Source organism: Fopius arisanus, unplaced genomic scaffold (genome assembly GCF_000806365.1).
Source record: "Fopius arisanus strain USDA-PBARC FA_bdor unplaced genomic scaffold, ASM80636v1 scaffold00349, whole genome shotgun sequence".
Lineage (NCBI taxonomy): Eukaryota > Metazoa > Arthropoda > Insecta > Hymenoptera > Braconidae > Fopius > Fopius arisanus.
The window spans coordinates 3,596-20,417 of NW_011888088.1; the positions used below are offsets into that span (position 1 = coordinate 3,596).

At 47.0% G+C, this 16,822-nt stretch overlaps 1 protein-coding gene across 1 annotated transcript; it reads left to right on the plus strand.

Moving 5' to 3' along the window:
• Nucleotides 1–2,024: 2,024 nt before the first annotated feature.
• On the plus strand, nucleotides 2,025–15,722 carry LOC105272864 (uncharacterized). The gene is made up of 4 exons (XM_011315096.1): nucleotides 2,025–2,488; nucleotides 2,654–3,148; nucleotides 12,729–13,959; nucleotides 14,043–15,722. Exons 1-4 carry the CDS (start codon nucleotides 2,025–2,027, stop codon nucleotides 15,720–15,722), a joined length of 3,870 nt encoding a protein of 1,289 aa, XP_011313398.1.
• Nucleotides 15,723–16,822: the final 1,100 nt, after the last annotated feature.

A 16,822-nucleotide genomic window follows, 5' to 3' on the forward strand; every position in this document is an offset into this window, starting at 1 on the left:
CATATCCCTCCACGAGAGTCGGAGAGATACGCTCCCCGAGAGATATCGTTAACGATGCCGTGAGCACGGCAAAAAAATTAGTGATTGAAGCTACTCGTACGTTGGTGAACCTCGCCCACTCTACCGTGTCATGCTGATGCTGGCTGGGCATTGTGAGACCCGCCACCGAAAGTCCGCGGAGTTGACGAAATTTCTTCGCGGCTGGTTTTCCGTCAGGTTTTCCAGAAAAACCTGGCTGGCGCCCAATCGTGAACGATAGAGGCGGCAGCCAGAATAGTTTGAGGATTATCCCGGGGTGTTGACCCGGGAAAAATACTCTTACAGGGTTCACCTAATGTTCATAACTTCGTTAATCAGTACGTGTTGAGCGCTCACATATTCTTTCAAGTTATGAACAGTAATACTATCAACATGAAAAAGTATCATAGTGCTAATAAGCACTTGCATTATCTTGATCATTCTACGTTTTCCTGAGTTTATTGAGGTTAATGTTCATCACTTCTGAAATATATTATATGAGATCATCTATTAAAATAATTTCTAAACCAATGATAGTGTAGGAAGAGTAAAAGACGATGGTAATTATAAGGATAAATATTAATTAATATGCTGGTCAACTTTAGTTTTGATTTATGAAGTTTATCAAATGGTAAAAATAATTATGTGAGGTGAAAACAGTTGTTGTAGTTGAAACGAAACTTATTGCTTGAAGCAAATAAATCAACGGTTTTTTGGAATATTTTGTTTCATTTCCATGTTTTTTAATCTAAGACCTAAAAATTTAATTAATTTGACAAAAAAATGGAATATAATTGGTGATATATTCGAAATATATGCTTGTCAGTATATATGCAACATATATGTAGAATCTATCTAAAACAGATTCAACAAACAAGCGGCATATATAAAACTTACCAAGAACACATATACATCTTCATATAATTGTCATATAAGTGGAATTGATGCTGATAATATACTGAGTATAAGCTGCATATAATTACCAAGTGAATGATCAATATATATTAAAACTGTACTTATCATATGTGTAAGATATATGCCGAATATCTAGGATCTATAAAGACTATATATGTACATTAATATAAATCTTATATATTTGAATTTATTTATTGATTATATGAATAATTTCAATTACATATAATTAAAAAATAGAGTTCTTATAAAATTACATATAAACTGCTTATACTATTTTATATACAGAATCGGCGAAAAATGACATTTCATAAATATTTCTCGCATATATGTTACTTATATTGGAATTACTCTCGACTATATGCAACTTAAATTTGACATATATTTGGCTTCAATTTTCACATATATTTTCCGCATATATATCTTTCCATGCGGGCTCTTCCCGGAAGGAATTCCGGTGGAGCTGGACGACCTAGCTCTCCCCGACGACAGCGGTACCGAAGTCACCCAGGGCCCGCCACCGCGAGGACCCCTGTTCCCAGTCGTCGTGCTGGAAAGGCTGCCTCCACCCGGGAGACTAGAGGGACCGCAGTCCCAACCGGCCATAGAGGATCCCATCTACCTCCAGGATTACTGGGACCCAGTGAGACCCTGGCTCTCCGAGATACGGAATATCGAGGAGAGACATCCCGGCTTTGCCGCGGCCCTACATACCTGCACGCTGACACCGGCTCACCATTTGTCGGCGGTCAGGTTCATCATCCCTCCCATTCTCCTGGGATTGGTGAGCGGCAGTCCCACTGGGACAGAGTGAGGAAAAACTCCCGGAGGATACCCCCGTGGATCAGTCTTCCGAACGGGCCCCGACCCCGCCGGCACCTCCGATTGTGGAGATCGGCTCCAGCTCCTCGAGCTCCAGCACCTCCACATCATCCAGCTGTAGCAGCTCCTCATCAGACTCCGAGGACTCTGTCATCTACACTCCGGAGCCCACAGCAGAAGGCCCCGGTCGTCCACCAGGCCGGAATGAGGACCGGACTTCATCCCCCGGAAGGGTGGCTCCGACAAGTCCACCGGCATCTAGCGTCCCGAGCATGAGCACCGAGTTCATCGACTTCGGCCAACTCGAGGACCTCTCGCTGCCCAGCACCACAGCAACAGCAGCGTCACCACCTCCAGCTCTGTCTCATCCCGAGACTGAGCTGGCCGAGCAACATCCGCCGCCCACGGACTCACGGGCCGGCGAGAGAACTCCACCGTATCCGCCCCTCAGAGTAGATGAGGATGGCGAGAAGCTCCCGGAGGTCACCCCTTCGGTTTCCGGACGTGCTTTTGCCGCCGTGACCACTCGTCCGAGCACATCAGCTCAGGCCTCCACATCCGCCTGTACGCAGGTCGGCATACCCGCTCCTTTGGAAGCCGTGGAAGGCCCCGTCAGCACCAGCAGCCAGCAGATGAGGAAGACCACCACGGATACTCGCGACACCACCACAGCGAAGCGAGGAGGAGGACAGCCCAGGGGAACAGCCGGAGGTAAACGCCGCAGACCACGACACTGGTGTTTCGACTGTCGTCGGCACGGCCACGCCCATCAGGCCTGCCCAAACCCGACGGGAGACATCTTCTGTGGGCAATGCCCACATCGCCTCTGGGCTGACAGGATCTGCCCGGGGCACGGCCTGGTAACACAGCCTGCTGGCGGATGAACGGCCGGACTTTCCAGCACGCCAGCTGAGAAATCCCAGGTGAGGCCACCGCTGCCACCTGCTTCGGCTGCATCCAGCCGTCGCCCTCGGCCGGCCACACAATCGCCGCTACGCATCCGGGATCGACGCGCTGAGGAGTACTGGGCTCCATTCGAGAGGAGCCACATCCGTCCAGCCACAGCTGGACCGGCTTATCCGTTCCCCCGGGAGGAGGAACGCAGACCTCGCCGGGAGGAAGAACCTTCAGAAGATTCGGAACTCCGTTTCTTCTGGCAACCGCCAGCCACGACGACCACCAGCTACAGCCCTGGCTACCGAGCCCCGGAGCACGGGTACTACACCTCGGCGGCCGCTAGCGCACCGACCCGACCAGCTCTTGGGCGTGGAGCGAACGCCCGCTTCGGACCTCCTCCGACAAGTCAGGCAACTCGCTGGTCCCGAGACACCATCGAGGCCCTCCAGTGTCTCCTGGACCAAGCCCAGCACAGCCAGCAGCAGAGTCCGGAGAGCAGGTACCATCCCCGATAAGTCGGCGGCAACATCCCCGATGAATCGGCGGCAACATCCCCGTTCAGACGGCGGCAACATCCCCGAAGAATTGGCGGCAGCATCCCCGATCAATCGGCGGCAACATCCCCGTTCAGACGGCGGCAACATCCCCGATCAATCGGCGGCAACATCCCCGTTAAAATGGTGGCACATCCCCGTGAAGCGGAGGACTATCCGGAGTGGAACACCCCGGCTATCCACTCGTCGCCAAGAGTGGCGACCGAGTTTTTTTTGTGTTTGTTTTTGTGGGATTTCCACAGTTCTCTTCTTTTTTTTGGCGCACTTCCGTGTTAGGATAGTTTTTTTCTTATACCATTTTTTTCGATACCACGTGCTTTTTTTTGTATTTTGATATACGTGTACTTTGATAGGGTGCCAATTACCAAAGTTTATTTTATTGTTCATTGTGTTAAGTCTCACAAGTACCTGGATGCACCCACGGTACAAACCACATAGGATAAGTTTTTGTGATAATGCGGAAGAATCCGTCCGGGGAGATAACTCCCCACAAGCACCAAAATGTGCCATAAGCCCCAGGGGGCAATCAATGTTCTTTTTTTTTATAATTAAGTTGCCTTTCAGAGGCAGTTCCGGATCAGACGACCTGGCAAATATACAAATACGTTTTGATAAACATTGTACATTTATTCCGACCCTTACTTCAGGGTGTGGGTTCGTGTTTTTCCCCGACTTTACGTTTGGTGGAGTTTAGGTGTAAGGCAGATTCCCGGAACCGGGACGAGAGGCAGATTGGACCAAAGGAAGATCACGAAGGCAGACCCGGATACGGACCATCAAAGGAGGGGGGTGTAACGAGCATCGGGGATGCCCGTTAGTATCCCCAAATGAAAATCATAACGAGAGAGAGAGAGCGCGAAAAATAAGAAGTTAGGGGTAGGTTAAAATTATGATTATTTTTCCCCTTCGGGGTGGTTTAGGGATTTTAGGGTTAAGGTTAGGGCAAGCTCTAGGTTAATTTAGTTACGGCCCAAAAAGCCGGAGCTCCAAAGGAAAGGGTTCCTGAGGGTTAGTTGGTACGGGTGGAAGGCCGTACGGGGAACACGAAAAATACCCCTACGGATCGCCAAGAGCTGTTACGGGTGGAAGGCCGTACGGGGAACACGAAAAATACCCCTACGGATCGCCAAGGGCTGTTACGGGTGTAAGGCCGTCTGGGATAGAATTAATCATCGTCCCGACGGAGTACCAACAATTTTAAAATTAAGTGTCGGTGGAAGGCCGCACGGGGTAAATCCAGCCCTTATCGCGGCGGAGGGCCAATAAATAAATAAAATTACGGGTTAGTGAAATAATTTAATACGTTTAAGGTTAGTGATTTAGGTCTTCTAACCCCAGGAATCCAGGAGGAACAACCGAGAGAAAAATACCGCGGAAAGAAGAATTTCTGGTAATGAGTATTAATTCAAATTTGAATTAATTCTCCCGCGAAGGGCTTGACCAAGAATAAGGTAGAGGGATCCACCAATCGACACCCGATCGATTGGTAGGCGTGATTAGGGGGTCAGCGCAACGCGACACTGACCTCCGAAAATCAGTTACGCATTAACCGCGGTAACATCCACACGTGAGTGAACAGGAGTGAGCAGTGAGACGTGATAGTGCACCATCCCGAGGACACCAGGACAATTAGCTGCCACCATCATGATCCTGAAACGAAAGAGAAGGGCAGCAAGAAAATCCACAGTGAGTTTTTACCGCCTTAATTAAAGATTTTTCCCCTTTTTGACGGCTCCCCAATAAGTTATTGGTGGTCAGAGATTTTTCCGAGCCATGGAAATGGCGTCGGTTGTGTCCCCCAAGTTTTGGGTGGTTTTGGAGAGGTCTGTGGAGGGATTTTTCCGAATAATTTCGGCCTGTATTATCCCCCAGTGCGGTTGGGAGGTCATTGATGTAAATTATGGGAATTTGGGGGGGTAATTTATGCGGATTTTGAATGAAATAGTCCACCGCCAACGAACAAGGCCAGTGGTTCTCCCTCGTGGCGCAATCGAGGCCGCCAGCGAGTGGCTGTGTGCAACAGGTGGGAAATCGCGTATTAAAATTTCATCGTGGCTATTAATTGCGTAAACGTGGTTAATTATGGGCCCTTACGCCTGAATTTTCGTGGGAGTGTGGGGAAAGGTATCCCGGACCAGATGGTCAAGGGTTTTCCGGAATCCGCCGAGCGGATTCTGCGTTATCGAATTTTCAGTAAAGTTAGATGTTTTTTTGGGATTTCTCCTCGCTGCTAACCGAGCAGCGAGGCGTAGTGCCGTCTCTCTCTCTCTTTCGCTCGCGCTCACTCGTTGAGGGTCCGATTCCGGGAAATTATCGATTTCCCGAGCGCCAGTAATATTTCGGTTATTCCTCGGATTATCGCCAATCGATAATCCTTGAGGCCGCATTCCGATGAGATTATTGGATATTAGTGTGGGATGTTCAGCGATATATTCGGTATTTGTTAAATAATTTATGTTCGCGTCGATTTAAGGAGGCAGTTGAAGTTTTATTTGGATTTTTGTTAGAAAATCCCTATTTCGCGATAATTGAGAAGGAGAATTAAATTTGGATTTGGAGATTTTTGGCTGGAACGTAATATTTAGAGGAAGTTAAAAATGGCTAATACGATTCGGAAGCTGATTGGTATAATACAATTGTTTATCATTTATTATTATTGTACCGAATTTTGATATGGAAAGCGGAACACGTAAGGACAATGTTTGGTTGCAGTAATTTATTTCTCGCCTCCCGTTACCTTTTTTTTTTGGTATTTTTCCCGATTTTTGCAGTAACCTGGCCCCCATCTACGATCCACCCCTCTCTCCACAACTGGCATACTGAGCGACCCCAGAACCGTCACCTTTGCCCAAAAGCCTAATTATCCTTTCCGTTCCCTTCAGGTTTCCTATTTGATTTTAGAGTATATTTTTGAGTTAGAGCTTTAGGAGGGTGAGGTACGATTTTCGATACAATGAATTTCGAGGTTAGTTAAGTTTAGGTTTACAGAATTTTCCGGTTTGGTAATTCCGGTTAAAGATTACCTGGCGCCCATTTGGTTAAATTTTAGCAGGTTTAATTAGGCTTAGGGGAAGTAGGGCGCAGGTAATGGCCATTTTTCTGTCTCCCGAGAAAATGTCACGTTACACAGTACGTTTCCCTAAACTTCTTTTAGAATATTATTCCTTAATATCGTGCCTTCGCCATCGATTAATCTATCACAATTTTCCGGCCAAACTCACAATTGGCGCCCGACGCCAGCTGCTGTATACGGCACACGCGAGTTGTTTATTTTTTTTTTCAGAGGCTCACCGGTGCGGATAAACCCACCGCATGCCGGAGGGGATTAAGGGAATCAAAACACTGATTTTATACTGAAATTTATTTTCAATTCATCTCCCTTTATCACTTTTGATATTCAATTTACTTTTTTTTGTTACCCTCAGTTTTCCCCAATACATTCCCTTCGCAGGTCGCGATTTCCCCTCGACCCGATTGGCCCTGCCCCCCTGACTGGTTATTTAATATCTAATTTAGTTGAAATTTTATCTGCCCATTGTTCACAATATTTTGCTTGGATTATCATTGTTGATGAGTTTTTTTCTTGTGCGCTGCGCATATTTGAGCGTTCTAAGGTGCCTTCTCGCCGCGAATTCGTTGTTGGTTTTTTTTTTCTCTTCTCGTACTATTATTATTATTATTTGTGCTGCCCGGCGCGCACGATTCTGATCCAATTCTCTTTCTTTTTCGGTAAATCCCCATAGAATAAAATAAATATGGAGCCCAATCTGATTTTCTTTGATCCTCCCCCGTCCTGCCCCGATACCGCTGCTACCCACCTGACCACCACCACCACAACTACCGCTATTACCGCTACTGCCTCCCTTATCACCAGTCCCAGTATTCACCCCCCTTCACCGCCGAACCCGTTACCGGCTCTTATCGCCCAGTATCACCGTGATCTGGAGTGACAATTCGATTCGCTTACCCCCCGCGATCAGCTCATCCTACTAGACACGCTCGGTATTGAGAGTTGCGGTACTTACGACGTATTAAAAGACCGATTCGTCCGACATGAAATTCGGCAAGAATTTGGAGATCGTGCGACTCCTTGGGATGACGAGATAGATTCAATGGGGATACAGTGTACGACCGTCGGTTTTCGCGTTGTCCCCGAGTCCGATGGCTCATTTTCACTACGGCCGTCCGGCACTCTCCGAACAGGACAAACATTCGGAGCGTATCAGGATCCGATCAGCTTTGAACAATCAACCATTGAACCCTCAGGAGTGTCCTCCCTACAACAACCACCTCCTACCCGCCGAGTCACCTTCTAAGCACCCCCTCATGACAACATCACCTCAAGCCCTGGCCCCACGCCTCCTACCACCAACCCCATAGTTCACTATCCTAGACCACCCCCTGCCCAAATTCGACCCGTTCACCCTGGCAATTACTATTCCGCCGAACCACTTACCCCTATCCCCGCACCAGTTACCACGACCCTGTCCCACCCCCCCCCAAAACTCATCATCACAATCAATCCCCCCTTCCCGCCGCCCACTCCACCTACCAAGTGGAACAACCCCGATTCCTTACTACACAGATTCCCTCCCACACCCGATACCAAGTCACCAAACCCTTCCTCCCCAACCTGAACCAACCCCTCGTGTTCCCCAATCAACATTGTGCCAGACCCTCTTCCCCGGAAATCCAACCCCACAGCCCCCCACACAAACTACCGCCATACCAGATTTCACCAGACCCGTCTACAAGATACTTATCGTGCCCCGTTTCGAGAGGAAACGCAATACGACCTTCAAAAGCGAGATTTAAGGGTCAGCAATCTGTTTAAAAGGGGTGGAAGTCGCTTCTCGAGAACTCGCGATGAAGATCCCTACAAATTTTTAGACAGCGTCACCTTTTGTTATAAATCAAATGGGTTAACTGAGGCGGAGACACTTCGGGCTCTTCCCTCAGCCTTTAAAAATAACGCCCACTCCTGGTATTTGACCGAGTTGCTAAATATCAGGAGTTATGATGACTATTTGCGAGCTTTCCAGCTGATGTACTGCCCCCTCGATCAAGAGGAAAGTATATGGCCGGACATTGATCAGAGAATTCAGGGCGTTGACGAAGACATAGGAGATTATATCATGAGTCTCCGGAGACTGTTTTCGAGCTTTCATCCCCCTCCCCCTTTGCAGAGACAATTATGTATCCTTAAATCACAATTGAATCCAGTAAATTTTAAAGAAATGGGTCGTGATAAGTGCACCACCATTGAGCAATTTATCGAGGTCACCAGGTTAGTCCAGAGAACCCTATCAGATACGTCTCGGAATAGACATCCCTCGGCGACCCATACCCCTTCACCTGCCCCCCGTCGGAACAACCCCAGGAATCGTACCCCTTCCGATACCGATTTTCTCTAGAATCATGCCCTCGGCGCCCAACCCCTTTGTGCCGATAACGTCCCCCCAGAACAATATTCCAGAAATACTTATCTCTTTCCCCCAGATGACACATATCAACCCCGACGTAACGCATTCCCCAGACGGATGAACAATCATTTGATGCCCAATTTACCCCCAAGGCAACACACGTACACTGAAGTAACCGGACGAACCTCTCCCCGTCTCAATCCACGGTCCAACCCGTTATGGAACATACCACGACCAGGGAAACTAAGGAGCGGGGGTGTTAAATCCACACCACCCCGGCGGGATCATCAATTGATAATACGCCCGAATTATCGCAACCAACCAGTCCCTAAGAGAACCCCCGCACGACCCACACCCGAACCCAAAAACTTGCCCTGTCCTGAGCCTGCTTCCCGTACATCTCCCCCCAACCATCCTGGGCAAGCGTATCTCCTCCCACCCCTGAATTTCCTTCTGTCACGAATTCACTTCCTCCCGTATCACCACCGACCCCACACCGAAGTATTTCCCCAGCCCCCTCACCCAGTGCCCTCCAGGATATTTCCCCTATACAAGAAACACTCTCAACAGATCTCATCCCTACCGAACTACCCCCAACTATCCCTGAAACCCTTGTCTCTTCTTCCCCCGGGACTGACCCCTTCCTTGACGAGAACCCCAAGTTGTTTACCATTACCTTAAATGACCCAACCAACCCGAATTACATCGATTATGAAGACTTCCTTTCCCTTACCTAACACCAACCCCTAGCAAACCGCAGATTTATCGACATAAAAATGGGAAAATACTCGCTCCGCACCTTGATCGATTCAGGGGCAAACCGATCGTTTATCAACACCCAGACTGGAGTAGATCTTGACAAATACGCCATCGCAACCAAAGTCGTCCTCGGAAACGGAGAAACAGTCCCACTAGCCGAATGCGCAATTATGAGACTAGCCTCCTCCGACCGGGTTCAACTCATCCCTTTTCCACTGTCGAATGCCCTCGCCTTCGATTGCATTCTCGGAAAGGACGCCCTTCAAAGCTTTAGAGTTTACCCTCGATTGTGGAGAAACTCAAACCCCCGATAACCACCTCCTCGAGCTCACTGCACAACCCATTCGCATATGGTATACCTCAGACGGTGAAGGCCCCCTACGACAACCCCTTAACTTATCCAATCCTCCCCCGTATGGCCTGGCCCAGCTAGCCATCGTCCTAGAAGATCAATTAAAAACCCACCCCGAAGAATTTAAGAGTTGGATAAAGTCCGTTCCCGAAATCGCCGTCGTTTGCCCGTTGTTAACAATGCATATCGATACCCACAATCATCCCCCTATCCGTGGGGGGGAATATCCGATTTATACCGAGGTCTGCAGCAATCAAATTCTATTATTCAAAAGCCAGCTTCAAATCACCGTTCTTGATAAACCATTAATAAATGATGATGCAACGGCTAGTGCACACATTTCTCTTGTCGCCGCGTATCGTTTAATCAAGCACAAGAGGCCGTTTTCCGATGACGATGATTTTAAAGAGATTTTAACCGATGTTAGCGGTATTTTATTTGGAAAAACACAAGTTGAAGATCGCGTTAATAAGTTTGTCCGCGAAGTTTCGTTATCATTGAGAACGATTGCACGTAGGGTACAATCTATCGATTCCAATCTTCGGGAACAATTGCTTGATGACATTTCTCAATGTCATCATTTTTCATTCCAATCAGATGAATCAACCGATACCGCCGGACATGCTTAAGTACTAGTTTTCGTTCGTTTTTCGTTACCGGATATGACTGTAATAGAAGAAATGCTGACACTTTTTTCTATAAGAAAACAAGCGTCGGGAGAAGAGATTTTTAGAGCATTCAAAGATGAACTCATTCTGGCGAAAGTACCGCTAAATAAATTAGTTTGCATTGCAACGGACGGGGCTGCAAATATGACCGGAAAGTTGAAAGGTTTTCTCACTCGATGCGGTAACGATTCGGATTTTCCGCCGTTTACATCTATCCATTGCATGTTACATAGATTGGCTCTCTGCACGAAAAAAACATCTATCGACAAGGTTTTCAATTTAGTCGTCAAAATTGTGAACTCGATTCTAGCGAAACCGCTGGCCAAGCGACTTTATGAAGAGTTCAAAAAAGCCAATGAATTAGATGCGCGAAATTTAGTTTACTATACAGAAGTTAGGTGGTTAAGTAAAGGGGTCATGCTGGAACGATTTTATGAAAATTTGCCAGCAATTATCAGTTTTATGAAAGAGGAATTTGATCGCGAATATACTGAACTGGATGATTTCGAGTGGCTTACACAACTAGCATATCTTGTTGATCTCACTAAACTCATGAACAATATTAATCTTCGAAGGCAGGGAAACGGGAAATTTTTGTGGGATTACGTGCAGGCAGTGACCGCGTTGAGAACATTCATCAAAAGAATCCAATCTAATTTTTTCAAAAATCTAGTTCTATGTTTACTGTGTTAGAATCAGTAGTAAAGGGATCCAGCAACACAGCATTCAATGGCGAGCCTTTCGCAGAATTGGCGCAGCAATTATACGACGATTTAAATCAGCGATTTCCCAATATTTATTACATTCGATTTACCTTCGTGCAGTTCAGATGATTTGTGGAAGACAATAATCGAAGGTAATCATTTTCCAATTCTCGCAGAATCGTACAAACGGATGCGTGTGATGTTCGGAGCAACATATCTTTGCGAATCAGGTTTTTCTCATATGAATCGCATTAAAACCTCCGGTAGGTCGGCATTAGGAGATGAGAACCTCAGAGAAGCCATGCTTGTGAGTCTCAGTAATTATACACCTCATTTAGAAAAAATCGTGGAATCCATGCAAATTCAACCCTCGCATTAAAATTAAATCATTTACACTTTTCATTATAACCTTGTCGCTAGATATTGACAATTACAGATTTAATATAATTTGACAACTCTGAGCAGCATCGGATTAATGGGAGATTCTCCAAGAATCTGGCATTCGTACGATTGTTGCTATGAAACTATTGTAAATGTATTAGTAATAAGATTTATTAGGATTAAATTTTTTCCTATTTCCTGCACCTTTTGTTCCTTCCCATTACCCATGATGGAAGACGTCTGCCACCTTCCCGCGGTTTCCATTGAGCAACATTCCATAATGTTGGCCAAGAGTAGACAATTAATTAAAAATATATTCAAATGTGGGTCTTTCAAATTTGTAATTATTTTCGTCAAATTTATAGTCCCAGATGCTGTCCTTCTATCGAAGTTAAAGATTAGAAGGTACGATTCACCGAAGAAATAATGAGAAAATTGATCTTCTCATGCTATGAATAAAAAATTTCATTTTTCATTTTGACGTGGCAAAATGAGCAAAAATCAAAATGTAATATGAAAATCGACAATGGAATTTCCAGGGATATATTCCAAAGTCGACAATGGTGACTTTTCATTTTTCAAATTTAGAGTTCCAATATTATTATTTGAAAGAACAATAATAATTGCCGACTACCATTGCGGAAATATATTCTCCAAGGTTTTCCTAAATTTTACTTTTTCAATTTTATATTTAAAATTTAAAACTGAAATTTAGCACGAATTCTGGTGAGTCGGCCATTTTTATTCGACTCGCACGTCACTCTACGTGGCTGACAAAAATATCGTCACCACTGGGACTTACTCGCACACAATGGTTGGCTAATTGGGTACCCATTAGGATGCGAGGATTATCCCGACCCTTGTAATAGGCTGGCTCCCGACTACCTGAAGGTTGCCGGGCCCTGCCCTAGACGAACACAAATGGTTGACCGCTCAATTAATTAAGAAATTACAGGACACTAGTGTATATGGCGCGCCATGCGCGCCAAATCGTCAACGTATGGGGTGTTATCATTGGAATATATATATATATATTCACGGTTATTTCCAATATAATATATACACATATAGAATTTCAAAAAGAAGAAAGAAAAAAGTCTAAAAATTTATATAAAAAATAATTTAAAATTTAATAAATTTAGTATAATATAATATAAAAATAAAAATGAATATATATAAAATTAATATAATTTATATATATATATGTATTTGCATCTGCCTTCAATGCTTGAATTCAGCATTGAAGGCAGAGTCGGGACGGTGCAGGGTCCAGCACGCAGGAACCCCAGGACTACCGACTGGGCCTCTTTTAAAGAGGAGCTGGAGGCAAGGTTGGGGGAACGGCGGTTGAGGCCCAGCAATGTGCGCAGATTAGAGGATGAAGTGGACACAATCCACGACGCCCTGATCGGCGCCTTCCATAAGGCATGCCCGATAAAGGCGAGCAGGCAGGGGAAAAAAGTGGCATGGTGGAGCCGCGAACTGAACAGACTGAGAGTGCTGTCCAGGAGACTCTGGAACCATGCCTACAGAACAAAGAGCCATGAGGACTGGACTCAGTACAGAAATGTGCAGAGGGAGTACAAAAGGCTCATCAAAAAATCAAAGGAAACCGCCTGGAAGGAATTCTGTGATGACCTGGAGGCCCTACCACAGGTAGCCAGGCTTCGCAGGGTCTTTTCAGGGGGACCAACGCAAGGGCTACGAGAGATCATACTCCCCTACGGGGAGATCATCACACAGCCCAGCGACATCCTGGAACACCTGATCCAAGTGCACTTCCCGGATTCCAACTTACAGAGGGGGGATTCGTGCACGGGGACGGTTCTAGAGCAAACAGAGAGGGGTGGCCCATACTGGCGCCTAGCCTCGGAAATAATTACGATGGAGGGCCTGAGGTGGACTGTGGACTCCTTCGACATGTATAAGAGCCCAGGTCCCGACGGGATATATCCGGCGCTCCTGCAGAAGGGAGGTCCGCAGCTCCTGCACAGGCTCCTGCCAACACTAAGAGCAAGCCTTGCTCTTGGGCATGTGCCCTATAAATGGCGGGAGGTCAGGGTTGTTTTTATCCCCAAACCGGGCAAGTGCAGCTATGACAACGCTAAATCCTTCAGGCCTATCAGTCTGAGCTCTTTCCTCCTGAAAACACTGGAGAGGCTCGTTGACAGGCACATCAAAATGGGAGCTCTGAGGACCAATCCGATCAGTCTCTCTCAGCACGCATACCAGGTCGGCAGGTCAACGGAGACTGCCCTGCACCGCCTGGTGGGCAAGATCGAAGGTGCCAAAGCAAGAAAGGAGGCCACGCTAGGTGTCTTTATTGACATCGAGGGGGCTTTTGACAACACTTTCCTCGGCACCATAGAGAAAGCAGCAGCATCGTTCGGCATCGAACGGCCCATCATTAAATGGATAGCTGCTGTGCTCCGAACAAGAGCGGTCTCCTCCTCCCTGGGCGACAGCACGGTCAGGGCGCTCGCGGGAAGGGGCTGCCCGCAGGGGGGGGGGGGGGGGTTATCTCTCCCCTGTTGTGGCTCCTCGTTGTGAAGGGGCTCCTGGCTGGGCTAGAAGAGCTAGGGGTGGAGGCGGTAGGCTATGCAGACGACGTAGCGCTGCTTGTGTCCAGTAAGGATGGCGGCACGCTATCTTTTAAAATGCAAAAGGCACTAGACCATGTGCAGCGATGGTGCACATCAAATGACCTCAAGGTTAACCCCGGAAAGACCGAGATGGTGCTCTACACTGACAAGAGGAAATTGGTGGTCAAACCCCCCTCTATCTATAACACAGTACTGAGCTTCTTAGAGGACGTAAAGTACCTGGGTCTATGGATCGACAGAAGACTCAGCTGGAAAAAGCACATCAACATGCAAACCAGCAAAGTCATAGGAACATACTGGGCCTGCAGAAGGATGTTTGGAATCACGTGGGGGCTAAGACCCAAGGTCGTGAGATGGATCTATACGGCCATCATGCTCCCACAACTAACATATGCAGCTGTTGCCTGGTGGCCGGCCATGAACAAGGCCTGCCACAGGAAAACGGTGGACAGACTGGGGAGGCTTGCTCTGCTGGGAATTACGGGGGCGCTTAGAACGACTCCCACCTCGGCATTGGAGGCGCTACTCTTCATGCAGCCGCCACACCTCATCATAAGAGATGTGGCGCTGTCAACAGCAGCCAGGCTGAAACTAACTGGCACCTGGAGGGAAGCCAAGAAGGGACATGCTTCGCTCCTTACGGAGGACAGGGTGCTCCATGGCGCGGTGTCCAAAGGGGGAGACGCATGCAGAACTGAATGGCACCCTCACAAGAGATTCAAAATCAACCTAGGCACTGTGAACACACAGGCCTGGGCAGGCTGTAAATGGTCGCCACCTCACGGGCTGGTCTGGTACACGGACGGCTCCAAGAGGTGCGGCCGAGCGGGAGCAGGAGTGTGGTCCAGTCGACCCTCCGCTGAGAAGGCCCTTGGACTGGACCCACACGCCACCCCGCTTCAAACGGAATTAGCTGCCCTAAGAGCCTGCGCCAGAATCATACTGGCCAGACAGGACAAGGGCAAGGTAATACACATCTACTCGGACAGCAGGCGGGCACTGGGAGCCCTGCTGAAACACGAGAGTGGCTCCAGGTTGGTAAACGACTGCATAGAGTTGATGGACAAAGTTGCAACCTGCAACAAATTAAAGGTGTCCTGGATACCAGGCCACGCCGGCATACTTGGCAATGAAAAAGCCGATATGCTGGCCAAACAAGGATGTCAGACAATGGCGCCGGTGGATGAAGACCACGTTGGCATTCATTCGGACTACATAAAGGAAATAATCCAAAAGCGCGCGGACAGGGGAGTGGTGGAGAGATGGAACGCAGGGATGGGCGCCAGACACACCAGATCCCTCCTCCGCGAACCCTCCAGGAAGTTGACTGACGAACTCGTGTCCTTGAGCAGGGTTAAGCTGCGAGCCCTTTTAGGGCTTAATACGGGACACTGGCCGTTAGCTGCCTACCTGGCGAGAATCGGCAAGGGAGATGATCCTCTTTGCCCGAGATGCGGCTTGGTGGAGGAGGACCGCCACCATCTCAGTACAAAATGCAGTGGTCTTGATGAACTCCGTTTGGATATCTTTGAGACCACCTGTCTTAAAGATCTTTACGTCGACAGGGACGGCTTCCAGGGACTCTACGAATTCGCACGTGGGGCACAGATGCTGACACCTCTCGACTAGACGGCTGCCCCAGGCAGAGCGCAAAATGGCCGCAAGTCTAATTGTGCACTCCTCCTCCCGAGGACCGTCTATAGTCAATAAGTCAAGTCAATAAGTATTTGCATCGATTACTTTGAAGCCTCGAAACGTAACCTATCCAAATCTATGAAAAAATTAATTATATACCATATGAAAATAATATCCGTATTTTTTTTTGTTTTTCACTGCTGTCGACCAAGAATACGGTAAATAGTATAATTCAAGACCAGTCATATATTGTATACTATGGGAACACGTACCAAAGTCCATTGCACGGCTACTATGAGGACCTATATTGAAAATATACACATTGATAATTCATGTAACGATGAATTTGAAGTCTTGAAACTTCAGTAATGTTATGGCTGTTATGAGGACTGCATACCGATAATACGTATATTATGGGGACTGGCATGTACCGTTGAATTCAGGGATTTATCCAAAAAAATCAATAACAGCTATACCCGTATCGAAACTTCCAAGTAATCGTTTATTTCGTCGAGTTGATACGTAGCGATCACTATGAGGACTACGATATGAATGTTATGAAAAGACATATTTTACAATATGCCTGTTATGAGGACAGATTTATATTTGTAATGAGTGTAATATGAGGACCTCCCGAAATATCGTTTTCAGGTTTTTGCATGAAGTAGAGGAGGACATTTTATCAAGGCGTATGCGATTTGAAATGTTTTTCTGCCCGTAAAAAAGGAATATTCTTATCATGATCTCAGACATTGAACCATATTCAAATGCACTATGCTCACTAGAAGGGTACGGAATCATACCGACTTCAAACAGATCATTCTAGAAGAAAGGTGGAAATCATTCGGATGCGATAAAGTAATTGTTAATTTTTTTTATTATTTTATCCAGTACGTAGCTCGCGATTCTTAAAAAAACATGACATTTCCTATATGACTATTATGAGCAGGGATGGGCAACCTTCAGGTAGCTCGGAGCAGTGTCATAAACTCGAGTTAGGAATCCAATAAAGTTTATAACCATGCCAATTATAAGGGTCCTAGTACGATCATAGTAGGGACAGTAGTGGGGGCCTCACAGTCACCGTATTGGGG

Excerpts from the sequence above, each read along its gene's own strand:
- LOC105272864 (XM_011315096.1), top strand. The coding sequence starts at position 2,025 with ATGAGCACCGAGTTCATCGACTTCGGCCAACTCGAGGACCTCTCGCTG. Across the intron at positions 2,489-2,653 it reads CGCCGCAGACCACGACACTG|CACGCCAGCTGAGAAATCCC; the intron begins GTGTTTCGACTG and ends CGGACTTTCCAG. Across the intron at positions 3,149-12,728 it reads CAGCAGAGTCCGGAGAGCAG|CATTGAAGGCAGAGTCGGGA; the intron begins GTACCATCCCCG and ends GCTTGAATTCAG.